Below are 16,547 nucleotides of genomic sequence, written 5' to 3' on the forward strand. Positions count from 1 at the left end.
AATTTAATTTTAATGAACAAATCAGCGTAGAAACGAAAAATCGAATTAAATAATACTCCGTAATTATAAGATAAAGAGAACAAAACCTAGGTCACAGGTCACGGCCATAAACCGAACAATACTTGATTGGCAGGGTAGATGGGACCAAGTAGAATAATGGTCTCCCTATTTATAGTTGATACAAATATTCAATTAGAAAAAGAAGATTTCTCAACCCATGAGCTTAGATTATACAGAATGAAAACAGTAGGACTATATCATTTTTAAGTGCGTTGGAGCCCTTTTTATTTTAATATATTTATTTATACAATTATATGTACATATATATATAAGTAGACCCTTATATGTTATAACTCCTCTCATTCTTATGCCACAATAAAGAGAGAGAGAGAGAGAGTGAGAGAAAGAAAGAAGTGGTGTTTTGTGGGGTTAGTTGTGTTTCTGCAGCAGCTGAAGGAGGAATCCAAAGGGATCGCATTGATCCCAACTTACAATTTAATTTTTAATTTTATGGTTTCGTTTGGATCATGCAATCTCTTTGGATTTATCCTTCCGTAGCTTAATTATTATTTCATTCAATTCCTTCATCAAATTAAACCAAAACCGAACGAAGAAGTTCTCTAGAACTTGAACCAATCTCGGGCTTCTCTACGTAAGGTAATCCCCCCACTTTTTTGGTATGTCTTGGTTATAACAAGGTTGTATACAACAAGTTTAATCATCAGAATTTATATTTATGCAAAAGTTATTATTAATCTTTATGTTTTTGCCTCAGATCAACTTGTTTTTAATTGTTTTATGATGAACACTATGAGTAGAAGGGATGATTGGGATGATGCTGATCCGATTCTTAATTGAAAATAGGGTTATGAGCTTTTTTTTTCATTAAAAAAAAAAATCAAAATAAATTAGACATGCATATACTTGATCAACTCCAAATTTTATTCACACCATTTTTTTTTACGAAAATTCTTTTCGAGATTAATAGGATTTTGTATTCTAAAGAATCCATAATTAATAATAAAAAAGATTCGTAATGTGCATGGACTCCATGAGCGTCGTTTTCGTGTCGAATTATTAAATGAGCAAATTTTTGGAGTAAGATTGTTGAAATTCTGCTTTTTATTAGGAATTTTTTCTTAAAAACTGATTTTTTTTTGTACTAACACAAGCTATAAATTTTTAGATGCAATTTAGAAACAAAATTGAGTTGTTTTGTACTTATGCACAAGTGAACAACCAATAAGATAACCAAATTTTGTCAAAAAAAAAAAAAAAAATCAAATTAACAATACTCACCATAAAAGAAAATTTGTTTCTAATTGCTTATCAAAGATTAATATATACTCTATAATTTCTCCATTTCTAAATAAGTGAATTGTTGCTTTTGTAATTGAATATATTGGCAGTAAATGACTATCAATAAGTATAATGTTGACATCAGTCTGTACAAATTTAGCAACATAATTTTGGCGATTTTTATTCAACATATAGTTTCAGTCTTTCAGATGTTGATTTCCTGGACTAAATTAGACCTTAAGCTAGAAAAACAAGTTTCATAGTACAAATGCTACGTTGTAAGTTAATTAGCAAAATCATTCACTTAATTAACCATAGATAGGATTAATGTAAATGAGTTCGAAGATCCAAACAAAATTATAGAGATGATCAACTTAATTTAATCCAATTCTTAAGATAATTAGATCTATCTGAATATCAGGTTTGAATTTGTTAGTCCATCTCCATAGTAATATAAGCTAAGAGCGAGTTAGCTAACATTTCATGTGAAAGATTAAAGATTTACTGAACTTCAAAGCTTCTATTTTATATTTCCATTGTTATTTAGCTAGTTAAATGCTTAGATTGATTCTTGGTTAAGAGAAAGCTTGCAAATAAAGCGCGATTTTAAAGATGATTTAACTTTTCTTAGTTAATATCACATCAAAAGCATTGGCTCTCTAGAAAAATGTATGATGAATTTACACAAGGTCAAAACTTCTTTCCATAATGATTCTACTTTTACCTCATTTGTCTAGAAGCTTTTGATCATTTGCAATAATAATGCGATTACTTTTGCACCAAACATAAAATTAATTAACATAATGAACTTATTACTATACTTTGATGATATTGTTTGCCTGATTTGCACGAAAAGGCTTTTGATTATGAGTTATGTCGTTGTCCCATGCGAATCATTTCTATGTGATATTGGAGGGTAAACCATTCCTAATAGACCTTTTTTTTTTTTTTTTTTTTTTTTTTTTTTTTTTTTTTTTTTTTCTTTTCCCTAAATCTATTTAATAATATGTTTAATTAGCTGTATAACTTTGTATAGTAACAATTTATTGGCCTACATTCCACGCACGTATTTATGCAATATTGCTCTACTTGGTTACTATATCAGAGCAATTCATGCATGCCAATCCTCACATGATTGTTTGGCACAAATTAAAATATGGTTTGAGCAAAAAATGGAAATATTCTCCTTCCACCTTTATCTTATGCATCTCATTAGTGCAAGGGCAACATATGTACTCCGTGATTACTTTAGATTTACAATTAACAATATTGAATTAATGAATAATCTCGTCTACATCATTATCCTTGGTGATTTTGTACACTGTGATATGCATCTTAGTGCAAAGGCATGAAATATATGTATGTAAGTTCACAATGCTCTGTAATTACTTCAGGCGTACATATAACAGTATTATTGAATCTCGTTTATATCATTGTACTATCCTTTGTGACTTTTACACTAACATCTAACATTTTTAATGCAAGAGTTCCACAATGAATTAGGTTAAGAAAGTGCTAGATCATCAGATGAGAGAAAAAAATGATTAGATTACAATAGATACATGTGGCTTTAATAAGTCAAAACTCAAGTTAATTAGAATCCAAGGCTTCGAAAAATCATGAGTTTTGGGATGTCCCTTTTGTTGAACAATGAGAGGGACCTCATAATTCATATTGAGTGCTACGAAGGCAACGGGTATTATAATTCAGGGAACATTTGTCCTTAAAAAATGTCCTTTATTTACAAATTTCTTGTCCTTCATTATACATTGCTCCATTTTCATCGACAAACTTTCTTATACACGTACCTCTAAACTCACTGCTTACCCCCCACTAAAACAATAAATGTCCTACCTCTATTATTTCTTTGGATTATTGTCCATACTATCCAAAATCTTGTATTTCTTTTCTTTTGAAATAATATTCCCAAGAATTATTTATATTTATAAGGTTTCTTGTGCAAATATGTTTATCAACAATATCACTCTCTTCAAATTAAACCTATACATATCCATGGATAGGATGTGAATAATAAGATGTTTAAGGGGAGCAAGATTTTTTATTTTCCTCAATGTTCCGTGATAAAATTAAATAATTAAGTACTTTTTGTTCATGTAATTGTATTATACATTTTGTAGCCTAGGTATTTGTTTACATTTACTCACCTCTCCCATCTTATTGACATAAATCTTCTACCTTTCATTCACCAACCTATCCTAGACAATTGGATCAAATAAATACTTGTATGTACTAACATGGAAGTGGAAAAATCTAGCTAGTTCTACTCAATAGATAGATTACCCATCTAATAAAGTTGTAAACATAATAAGTGCATTCCAACTTAATTAGCTATACAATATGTTAAATGCTAAAGTTGTACTAGTATATGCTAAATCGACATTGCCTCGGTTATTAATCTATCATATCAATTCATAAAGTATGTTAAGATTTATACTTTAGAGTTGGACTACTAAATGGTGGTAAATTTAAAGTTTAGTGAAAGATGATACGGTTTTGAAAGTCCTTGACGACTCAGCTCATTTTAAAACGACTCATCATGAGTCATGAGCTTGATGCAACTGCAAATATTACATGATCGAACTTCTTCGTCTAGACCAGATTGTTGTAAATTACCATTATGTTTCATAGGAAGAGAATCTAACAACACGTGCAGTAACATACTCATCGTTTCATTTAGCTTCTTTTTTTTCTCAATTACTTATGGAGTATATTGAAGGTATGTACCTCCTAGCGCCCGGCTTATGAAGAGAACATGGCGAGGACTTGTCAACGACACCGACTGTTTTAGTGTGAAGTAAAAGGAGGAAGATGATACAGTGCATGATGTTAAGTGTCTAAGTGATACAGATAGAGATAGTACAAGTGAAGCAAAAACAAAATGTTGGCCAAGTCCCACATTGACTAAAGAAAGAAGGTATTAGCTGGTGAAGTTGTTTATAAGCAGAAACTTGTTTAATTATTAAAGTATGATCCTTCAGGCAGTTAATGGAATATGATGAGTGGTCATTTTTCGCATATGTTATTGCGAATTGGGTGTTCGCCCCAAGCCTAATATACGACAATATGGGCACCCCAATTTTATACCATCTGATCCCTATTCTTTTATGAAATATTTTTTGTAACAAATTTATTCGAAGCAATGATGATTTCTTTAGAAAAATATTTTTTCACAAATATATTTAAGCAATGATGATTTCTTTAGAAAAATATTTTTTCACAAATATATTTAAGCAATGATTTTTTTTAACTTATTGTGAATGGGTAATGGTTTATGAAATAAAGTTTTGGATTTACAAAATTAAAATTACGAGTATTCATTTTTTGATTAACATTTGGTCACTACTCACTTGTGAGTTGGACTGAACACTCCTAAAACCAAAATAAAGAGTTCTCTTGAGGCCAGACTTATGAAACCACTCCGCTACAAAATGTAAATTTGGAGTACTCTTATGCATACATAGTCATAATTTGAAATGAAAACTCGTGTAACATTGAAAAATATGAAGATTTTATCTCAAATGTTCTAGCTAAATCAACTTATACAATAACATGAACATAAACCTGGAATGACTGAATGTAGCACTAGGATTCATGAATATGACTACACAAAAATTAAAAATAAAAAATCTATCTGTTTTGATTGAGTTAAGGGAGATTTACTAATTACTACTTCGTATATATGAAGGATTTCAACAAAGTTTCCCAACTATAAAGTTTGCGAGATACGAATCAAAACTTGAACCTGATTAGGAGCTCGAAGTTCAGCCAATGAACTCTAAATTTTTTAACTTACATTCATTCATTGTGACAAAAGGCTAATTAAACCTTGGATTAACATGATGCACCCATTAATTAGGGTATAGATCTTGTCTACAAAATCAATACCTGATCAAACATAATGTTCACAAATTAATGAGCAAACGTACCTGGTCATTTCCGAAGGATAATGTAAGTAATCAGTTAAATCTCATGGATGTTATTTTAGTTTATGGGTGTTGGGTTAATTAACAACAACTTTGAGAGAAAAGGGTAAATTGGTCTCATTATTAGTGGGTCATACAATCCTCTCCATAATTCATGTCTATTTCTTGAGTATCGCAACACCCATTGTTGTAAGAGCAAAATCATTATCATTATTTCTTTTTCTTGATTGGTTGACTAACATACAACAAGCAAATAAGTTGACATTATATTAGTATATTACTATTATGCATTTATTAGGATGAGGAGAAATGGAGGAGTAAAATTAATGTTAATTCAAGTTGGTTTTGGCAAATCTTAAGATTGTATCACTGATCGAGTTGTTTAAGCTGGCAAGCTACTACTAATACAAAGTATTTTGCCGCCTAAGATACACTTGTGTAAGACTGTCTAACCATTATAAGACCACTTTTGTAAGTCATTACTGCAACCAAGCATGTAGCACCCCCTCCCACTCTAACTTCTTTCAGCCTACCTACAAGATAGTCTTATGATGATAAGACTGGATCTTAAAATTTTGTATAGCCTTTTCTATCTAATTTGAATAACAATGAGCAAAGGACGTGTTCGTTGCAATTTACATCGAGTTCTTTTATTTGAATTTGGGAGTGTGTGAGTATGCTTAAACTCACTTAATTTTATTACATTTAAAATTATTTTATCTAGAATAAGTTGAACAATTTAACGATATAATTATGTACGGAGTAACAGAGATAATTTACTATGAGTACTCAATATGCGCTAATTTATTTAATTTACTCCGTAGTCGGTAACTTACATAAAATGCATGCTTCATCGCTACTATTAATCTACCAACAAGTCTATTACTCCCTATCTACATGAAGATAAACCCAATAAAAACTTCAATACTAACATTTGTTATGGATATTAATATTGCTAATTTTTTCTTTTAAAAAGACTTTCATAGAACTCCAACGAAGGTCACTTGCAGTTTCACTCCTCATCAGGCAGAAGCCCACTTTCTTCAGAGAGCATAATGTATGAAGTATCTGACAAAACATGATTGGACCGTAAACCTCATTTTATAATGGGTTAGCCCATTATATTTTCAGTTTATGTCAGTATGTTGTTTTGATGTTCGTCTTTGGGCTAATAAATAATACTAAGGTCCAGACAATTGTCATGTCTTCCAAAATAGGTCCATCTTAAAAATAGCAAAGTCTTTCACGCCCCAATACTTGGGGAAAGCAGCTACTAGGTCACTTTTATCCAACTCTAGGTAACATGTCAACATTCAACAACACCATGTGATTTGAGGGGTTCAATGTTTTCTTTGGCTTGTTCAATTAATAATCGATTAATCGGTATTAAATGACAAGAATTATAAGGGATGGATTGGTATGATTGAGAGATTTTGATTTGGTCTATGTACTTAAAAATATTTTATTCTAGTTTTTGGTTTTATTCGGTATTTTGGGTTAAACATTTCTGATTAGTCTAGTTATGGACTTATGCATAACATTAATAATTACTCCAAATCTAAAATTAAATAGTGAAAAAAAAAAAAAAAAAAAACACAAGTCGAACAGAACTTAATTCAGATTTAAAAGGTAGGATTTAAATCCAAATCAATAAATATAATTGGATTCGGCTCCAATCCAATATGAAAATCTAGAGATTTAGGACATCAAATAAATCCACTGACCACTGCCATTTCTAAAGGTATTGATGATAAGAGGGGTGGTCCATAGAATGTCTATATACTTGAAGGAAACTTGATGGTGCCTATTTAATGCATGTTTAGTTTTATGTACAAAGTATTTGTTCTCATAAGTTTGTAATGCACATGAAGATTTTTTTTTTTAAAGAATTTGTATCAATCAAATGATATTGGCAATTATAGTTTATTACTTCTCATAGGAAATAATATTAATCAAAGATAAATTAGGTGAGTGAATAAATTATTACCTTCATGTTATAACTTGTAAGAAGTAAAAGTAATTAGATGAGTGAATAAATTATTACCTTCATGTTATAACTTGTAAGAAGTAAAAGTAATTAGATGAGTGAATAAATTAATACCTTTATGTTATAACTTGTAAGAAGTAAAAGTTTACAAGATGTTATATTATACTTTGATGTGTTCACGTAAAATTAAATAATGGTTCCATGGTCCAATTATCATCAACAAACAAAATAAATAAATAATAAGTGTAACTATTATTTTAAAATGGAAATAGTATAACATTACTTCGCAGTTTGCACTCCTTATAATTATAAATAAATATAATTACTTCTTAATTATTAATGGTTTAATGTGATTTAATCTCTGTCAAGAAATAGAAAAAAAAAAATGATATAATCCACTTGCTAAGACGTGCCACCGTCCTACTGGCCAGTAACCACCGCATAAGAATATAGCATAAACATTAAACAACCACCACTCCTCTCTATTTTCCTTTCTCTCTCTCTTTCTCTCTCATACAATCGTCGGCTACCTCACCTAAAATCCTGCCCTCAAGAATGTAGGCAAAAAGGATTTCCCTAAAAATAAATTAAAAAATCCCCAAAAATATTTCAGATTTTTTTTCTTCCTTTTTCCTTTGAATCGAAGATATTTCCACCTGCAAATCGATTCATTTGGGAAGAAGAAGAAATCAATGGCAACCTTGAATCAAAATCAAAGGTATAATTTCTCATTTTCTCTGTTAATCTTCTATTTCTTAACCCTAATTACAAAACCCATTTCATCATTTTCACTCCAAGGCTTTAATGGCGATCAAAATCCCAACTTTGATTCCGATTTTACCCTTTTGGGTGATGCCCAGATCGCCAATGAGGGTAATTTCGTCAATCTTACTTCCCCTACATCTGGGTTTACTAGTTCTGGGCAAATCGTTTACAAGAAACCCTTTAAACTTGTTGATTCGAAATCTTTGAAACCAATAATTTCATTTTCTACTGAATTTACCTTTACAATTACCCCTGGTAATGGAGATGGATTAGCATTTGTGATTTTCCCTAGTGGTGGGGAACTTTCACAGGTTTTCGATCAAGGGTATTTTGGGGTTTCTGATAAAATTGACCGTAAATTTGTTGCTGTTGAGTATGATACTCGTAAAGATGATAATGTAGGTGATTTGAATGGTAATCATGTTGGTGTAGATGTGGGTAGTAGTTTTGTGTCTAAAGATATTAGTGATGTTTCTTCAATTGGATTGCTTTTGAATGGAGGGATACCTTTGAAATCTTGGATTGATTATGAAGCTAGTTCTAAGAGATTGGAGATTAGATTGGCTGAATCTGGTAGTGAAAGGCCGGTTCAGCCTTTGATCTCGTTTTCGATTGATTTGTCGAAAATGTGGGGAGATAAGGAGATTTTGGTAGGTATTAGCTCGTCTAGTGGGAATTCCACACAAGTGAGTAGTTTATCTTCGTGGAGTTTTAAGGTCAGGACTGTTCCTAGCTCGTTGCATTCGCAACCGTTGGATCCCCAGGCTCATAGTGATGAGGAACGGCCAATTCGAAGGAATAAGAGTAGGTTTTTGACTGTTCTTGGTGCGTTGATATTCGCCACAGGATGTGGTACATTGGTGGCATTCGTCGCATTGTTTTTCTGGGTGGTGTTATTTGGTAGGCACTCGAATGTTGTCCCTGAAATGCCTATGAATCCGGTGGATTTCAAATATGAAAAGGTAAATGTGACCGTCAATAATGATTCTCATGATACCACGAGTTGATTCATTTTTTTCGTGACAAGTATTCTTTCCCCTTGTCATGCCTTGTATGTTTGTTGTATCTTTGCTGTGTGATTTGGGTATGATCCTTATCCACCCTGTAAAATTATCCGCCATTGTAGGTTTGATTGTAATAGCTAGTATGGTGAAGAACACTCATGATGTAGTTAGAATGTTGTAGTGAATGAAATCCATTTTTTCATTTAAAATCTTGATTTATATACCAGTATTTACATTCTTTATACATTAATTGCTATGCTACATTATTTTGTTGTATGAGTGGTTGATTGCGGTTCTTGAATTGGAGTTTGATTACAAAGAAAGGACATTCTCAGCCTTATATGCAGATAAGTGTAGGTTGTTGGATATTGTTATCAACTGAGTGGTGTCTAGAATTTGGCTGGAATCTGAATTTTGCACCTTATGTTTATGAGGAAGCACATCACATTATTATGATCGTGATAGCTTTGTATTATACCGATTCCCTACAATAAATTTTAGCACACTTCTTGTCTCGATTCCCTTAGCCATTGTCCTCTTATAGATGGGATCAGATAACTACAGATTGTAATTTGCTGATAGTGATTATATCTCTTCTTATCTTGTGTCTTAGTAGTTTGACATTTGTCCTATGAACAGTGGTTGGAGCTGGTACTTGGTGAGAAAATTGACATAGGAGGAGTATTTTGTACTCAAGAAGAATGCTATATATGCATTCCTGACATCTTCTTGTACTCCTAATTATATGAGTACAGATTGCCGACTTTGTTTGCTCATGGGGACTTGAGTGCAAGATGACTAATTTCAGATGCGCAAATAGAAACCTATACAAGTATTTGTTTGAGAACGTGTGGTGTCTCTCTTTGTATGAGATTGAAGATGATTATGTAAGGTTAGAAGAGCATAACTCTGAGCTTCCCATATCTTCCTTTGAGCGGTAGGGGACGGTGTGTCATGGGATACTGATGTGTATGAAACCTTCATAGACCCCCTGATTGGACTCTGGACTCACAAGGGGACCTTGAGCTGAATTTGATCACTACTTCTATTAGCAAAGGACCTTTATACTGTGTTTGGATAATAATAGTGAAGGAAATGGGAGGGGAAGGAAAAAGAGGAAAGGGAAAGGGAGGTGAAGGGAGGGAGATGGTGACATTTCATTTTCCTTTCAAATCTCTCTAACAATGGAGGGATTTGGTTTATTAAAAGAGGAAGGAAAATGAATCTTTCCTATTCCCTCCCCTTTTCTCTTTGCATTAGGTATCCAAACAAAGGATGATATATTCTTTCTTTTCTTTTCTTTTCCTTTTCCTCCATTTTTCTCTATCCAAACATAATGTTAGTCAAATTGATCGTGTCATGTACTCATGTGCTATTGGGCTACACATTCTCATGAGATGGGAGTTAAAGTCTCAGCTTCTTTAGCCTTGTCAATGTGGGCTGGTGAGGACTTTTCCCTTCAGTGTGCCGACTGTGCCCGACTTTTCTCTTGGGCTATGGCCTGGGCCTTGGTGCTCACAACTTGCTATCCAAAAAATTGACAATTATACATTGTATTAAATTTAGATGGCTCAGTGCCTCAGTGAGACTGCTTAAGATATATATTCAGTCAGTTCATATATGTTTCTAGTGATCTAGAGTATATCAACCCCTGAAAGCTCGAGGATATTGATGGGGGACATCACTCCTCCGAATAAGCGCACAATACTATCTGGTGGCAGTCCTAGTCTGCTATTGCGGGGTGTGTACCATGGTACTGAGTTATACCCCCCTCCCACCTCCTCTCTTCCCCAATGTTACGTCCCTGCTAGTCGTGCCATATTGCCATTGAGTAATAAATACTTCCTTTGTAGTCCATTGTTGTATGAGAATCCCTAATACTCATGTATATTCTACACACCATTTTACTCAAAAACCAATTAGTAACTTAGCGGGATCATTTTCATTTTATCCTTTATCTAACCTTTTTATTACGTGTAAACCTTATTTATGCTTGGTCCGTATCCCATATTATTCAATATATCTATTGTTAAAAGCCTCAGTTGAATTAAAATCTCAATCATGTACATTTGATTATAATTCCACATTTGCATCATTTATAACCCTATTTAAACTTGTCACACCAACAAGTCAACAAGTGATGCTGAATTGGTGAGAATCATCATAAGAAATCGTGGAAAGAAAACACCCCACCTTTTAGAAAATCTAACAAACAAGGGTTTCGAATAATTAATCCACTTGTCCACTTTCTCTTAGCTTTATCACTTTATTCATTATTCTTCTTTCGTGACTAATGGCAAAATTTTCGTTTTTGCATTAATGATCCAATTATTTTATGCTAACGAAGAGAGTAAGAGTGTAAGAATGATCCATCTACTATTTTCACACAGATAGTAAAATCGTGTAGCTATATTTTATGTTTATATCATACGTTCTAAGAAATAGAGAATTTGTAGGTAGTTGATCTTCGTTTAAAGTTGTACTTGTGTTTTATTTGTTTTTTGAAACATACTTGTGTTTATTTGTTTATGTTAACAAAACAACTTTAAGTTTTCATTTTTTATAATGTTGTATTTTCCATGCAAATTTTTTTCATCCAAACTGCTAAAATACTTCTTCACTCTAAGAAAATTGTCACTTTAATAATTATACGCATTGAGATAATGTATAGGTTTTATTTTAAAAATAAAAATAAAAGTGGAAAATTTAAGCATTAACCTTTATTATTAATAGCACAAATGTGAATTTTCCAATAACTCCTAAAATTTGCTTCAATTTAGTAACAAATTTAATGCTTATATCCTACCCTTAAAACTACATTAATCGTAAGATATTATATATATATATATATATATATATATATATATATATATATATATATATATATATATATATATATATATATATATATGTTAAACGAGAATATATAATCAAAGACGGTGACTTTTGACTTTAAAAATAGTAAATGACCAATCATTTTATTAGATGGTTTGTGTATGTTGCTCACTAAACGTACTAACCAGGTTTGGTTTCAATTGGGTCAATTAGGTTTTAGGTCAAATTCTAATTAAGACATATTCCAACTTTTTGGTTTTTGAAAACAACCAAACAAATATATTAAGTAGACATATTCCAACCTTATTTTGTTTGATTTGAATGAATATGGAGGTCGAATGATTTCAATTTTGGTCATAGTAATTCTAAATCAATTAGTATAAAGTGAAAATTATACCAATTTCTTTTTGTTTTTTTTGTTTTTTGTGTTTAGATAGCCACAAGGGCGGGTAATGAGAATCGATTTTAAGATTCCCTAAAATCGGGAGGGAAGCTCTAACCAATTGAGTTATCCATCACTCTCAATTGTTCCCATCACTTTAATGCTCTCACTAGGCTTGCGTCACTTAGCTCAGCACCAATTTCATCATATTCAACTAATTTGTTGCAACCAAAATTAGATAAACTTTGTTTCCAAAAAAAAAAATAAAAAAATGGATAAACCCAAGCTAAGAATAGAACTAAAATTGGTTTTACACACAAAAAAGAGGGGGTTGGGGGGGGGGGGGTTTAAAATTAGGGCAAATTTAGCAATTTCTTAGTACTGTACTGGATTAAGCTGGCCTTGAAATATGAGGTTAAGAATTGGATTATTAATGTTATAATCAATCAACAGAAGCCCACTAGGCTACTATGTTGGGTAGTGGAGGCAAAATACCCTTTGCAGTATGGCCGACTTGCCTACAACTTGTTGACCCTATGGCCCATCTTCTTTTTCTTGGGGGGAGGAGTAGCAGGGTAAGGAGGAATAATACACATCACTCAAAGTGGATTTTTATGGTCATTTTTAGGTATTGAGAGGATTTTATGAGAGAGCATTCTTATTACACCGCATAAGATTAAGGGGTTTTAGGGGAAACACAGATTAAGAATAATAATAAGTCCATTCTCTGAGACGGGCTTATACTTATTCGAGACTAAGGAGAAATAAGATTGGACCTATCTCTGATAGTGGATTCTCGAGTCTATTCAAAAATAATTATTTCAAAAACATATATTACCAAGTTTTGGTTTGAATATTTCTTATAATACTTTTAGAAGGAAATTCCTACTTTAAAAACCCCTTCAAATTAAACTAAGAATCCACCCGTGAAAACATGTTATGCAATTACTTATTAATATTAAATTTATCTCTTAGAGTGAATTCTCGAGTCTATTCTAAAACTTTTATATCAAAATATCATTTATTTAGTTTGAATAATTTTCAGACTACTTTTACATGCGTCAGTGTTTGAAAAATCCTATAAGATTAGACTCTCAATCGATTTTTAAAGATGCAAGTATCACTCCATGACAGGATGTTATTAGCAAATAAACAACTCAACGTTGTCAGATCAAATAATATATGTACGATATTGGATGTCTAGAATCATCCCCAGCTAATTAATGAGACTAGATAAGGTTTGTAAACATCATATCGCGCTAAGGTGAGGAATCTATATATGCAAGTACACCTTCAAATTGCTGAGTCGGAAACCATTGCCTAGCATTTAATCTACATTTCCAGAATTATCAACTTCTTTTCAAGCTGTAACACTTCAAAATAGCCAATATGCCTAGCATTTAAATCTACATTTCCAAAATTATCTACTTCTTTTCAAGCTGTAACACTCCAAAATAGCCAATATTTTGAACCCACACTTACCATATATATGCAAAATGTGACAACTAACTATAGTATAGTCTATACTCTATAGTGTGAGTCCTACATGTATGTAGCATGTAGGAAGAAGGGAACATAATTGCATAAAACGCCGTTTCCTTTTTGGAATGTGATTAGCAGTTAGCACTTGTATAATTGTTTTCTATCATTTCATCATTATTTAAGCATGTGAATGCAATAGTTTCAACTTTCAACCCATGTTCTTCGTAGTGGGCGTTGCTAAAAGACAATTTTTGAGGTGGTCTTATAACTTCTTATACTATACCAGCTTTCCGGCAAGCCTTCCCCACCACCAAGACCTAAATAAAGATGATACATGAACAATAAACAACCATAAATCACTGTGTTTTGAGCATTGTATGTGCTAATTTTCAGTCTAGTCTCTAGTCTCTAACAACTTTGGCGGAGGTGCTTACTTCTATTTCTTACATCATCGTATATTTTAAAAGATTTTGGTTGAAAAGTAAATCGTACGTATCTGTGTTATATAGAGGTGGCAAACAGGTCGTTTGGATTAGGTCTGACATGAGAAACGAACTGCATATTTTTTGTTAGATGAAATTTTTATTTGAATTTTTATTACAAAATACTAATCAGTATTAACCGTCATAATTTTTGAGTTAAATAATTCGTGCCAAAATCCAAATATATATGATATCAGTTAGAATTCGAGTTGATCGGTGTAACCTTTCTACATGGTTTTCTTACATCACATGTAACACATTTGTGACTTTTCCCTAGCTGAATCATTGCAATCTTGCAATCATCCATCAAAGTCACACAAATTGGAAAAAATAGTCGGTCCACTCCGAAAAATTTGTGATTACATGCATAGTAACATTATTTTAATAAATGAAATGAATTATCAAGGATTGTAGTTATTCAAACCACCTATCAACTGCCCTAGGCCCCCACATCACTAATTCAGAAGTGTGGAAAATTGTAGCCAAAGTTATTGGTAGTGTAATTTACCCTAGCAAAAAATTTAGTGCAAAGTATGGTAAATTTAAGATCAGTAAGATGCGTGTCAAAATATTTGGAGGCTACTATCATCGCATCCTCCCTCCCACCAACCTTCCGCTCTTCCACTTTGCGCTGGTGCGGGTGGGTCGGCCCATTGACTCACTCACACCCTTCTTGGTTGAAGTTTCTCCCTTACCACTCTTTTCAAAAAATCAATAAATAAAAATTACTATTTAGAATTCGTTTGGTATCGCTGTGTTTTCTGTTTTTAGAATTTTTATTTTTTCAAATTCATATAATATATATCATATAATGAATCAAAAATTAGTCACACTTATTAAAATCATGATAATTTTAAAAACTGACAACAGAAAACACTTTTTTCTTTTTTCTTGTTTCCTGTTTTTGATTTTTTGTTTTAAAAAAAAACGGAAAACTAAAATAAAAAAACGATGTCAGACAAGCCCTTACTTTTGTAATTATAATTAAGAAAAAAAAAGTGCATTTATTTTTTGGATTATAATAAGAAAAAGTACTTTTTGTAAAATTATGACATGACAAGTGTCTCTTTTATTTTCCATTAGTTGATTGTAAACATGGTTATCTAGCAGGCCAGTTAGGTCACTTTGTAAAGAGTCCAAAACAAGGTAATAGCAGGTTGATAAATGATAATGCACGAATCAATAAGTGAGCAAAGAATAAGATGAAATGAAATAAACGAGAAAAAAAAAGAGTGCATGTTAATATTTAACTACTTTATCCTTCCCTATTTAGTTGAGACAGTTTGACTGGCACAAAACTATAGGCATTCTTATTGATTTTATTATGTATTGTAAAAGTTCGTTGAATTTTTTATAATTTTCATAGAGGTTGAATAAAAATGGGCTTATAACAAGTGAGAGAGAATACCAAAAAAACAAAAATTTGGTGAGATTATTCTTTTCAAGGAAAAAAAGTAAAAGTATCTCAACTAAATAGGGACGACTTTACAAGAAAAGCGCGACTATAATAAAAGATTAAACTCACTATTTCATGTAAATAGTGATAAGACTATTTTACCTTTTTTTTTATCACTCTTCAATTTTTGCCCTCCCCTTCTTTAGTTTCTTTTTTATTTTTTTTTAAGGTAGTGTTTTTTCTTAGCTCAGAAAAGTAGTGTTAGTTTTTTTTTTTTAATCCCAAGCGAATACGTAAAATGCAGTGTAATTAGTTAAATAGTATATAATGATTATGTCGGTATTAGTGTGGACATTTAGCTAAAAACAGAAAATATTGGCCCTACGATAAACTATCTTATGGTGAGAAGCTCATTTGGGAGAGTAAATAAAAAAGGAACACTAAAGCAAAAGGAGCACATGTGTGTTGATCAATACTTTGACTTATCAAAATTTATTTGTAAATGGTTGTCTTCATCATTTTGAATTTTCAATCCATAAATCCATAAGCAATTTTACTTGCAACTTCCACATAATAACCGACCCATGGGCCATGGAGAAATCAAAAGGAAAACGACAAAACTTTGTAACAAGAAGTATAAAGTAATACTTACAATTTTTACAAAAAATCTCATTAACATATATACAGAGTATAAAAGTTTTGTCACGTGAGGTATTGTTAGATTTGTTTTGGTGTACAGTTTTATAACTTTTGGTTATACATAATTAAGATATTGATGGTTAAAGAAAAGTATTGAAAATCATACAAAGTCAAAATAGGAACATCTTTTTGGAATAGGGAAAGATGATGATAATAATAATAATAATAATAATAATAATAATAATAATAATAATAATAATAATAATAATAATAATAATAATAATAATAATAATAATTATTATTATTATTATTATTATTATTATTATTATTTA

At 31.6% G+C, this 16,547-nt stretch overlaps 1 protein-coding gene and 1 long non-coding RNA gene across 2 annotated transcripts; both read left to right on the forward strand.

Moving 5' to 3' along the window:
• Positions 1 to 228: 228 nt before the first annotated feature.
• Positions 229 to 4,417, forward strand: LOC110699213. The gene is made up of 2 exons (XR_002506879.1): positions 229 to 657; positions 4,037 to 4,417. It is a non-coding gene; the product is annotated as an uncharacterized LOC110699213 (long non-coding RNA).
• Positions 4,418 to 7,922: 3,505 nt separating this feature from the next.
• LOC110699408 (lectin-like) lies at positions 7,923 to 9,002 on the forward strand. The gene has a single exon (XM_021876925.1). It carries the CDS (start codon positions 7,923 to 7,925, stop codon positions 9,000 to 9,002), a length of 1,080 nt encoding a protein of 359 aa, XP_021732617.1.
• Positions 9,003 to 16,547: the final 7,545 nt, after the last annotated feature.

Source organism: Chenopodium quinoa, unplaced genomic scaffold (genome assembly GCF_001683475.1).
Source record: "Chenopodium quinoa cultivar QQ74 unplaced genomic scaffold, ASM168347v1, whole genome shotgun sequence".
Classification (NCBI taxonomy): Eukaryota; Viridiplantae; Streptophyta; class Magnoliopsida; order Caryophyllales; family Amaranthaceae; genus Chenopodium; species Chenopodium quinoa.

Excerpts from the sequence above, each read along its gene's own strand:
- LOC110699408 (XM_021876925.1), top strand. The coding sequence starts at position 7,923 with ATGGCAACCTTGAATCAAAATCAAAGGTATAATTTCTCATTTTCTCTG.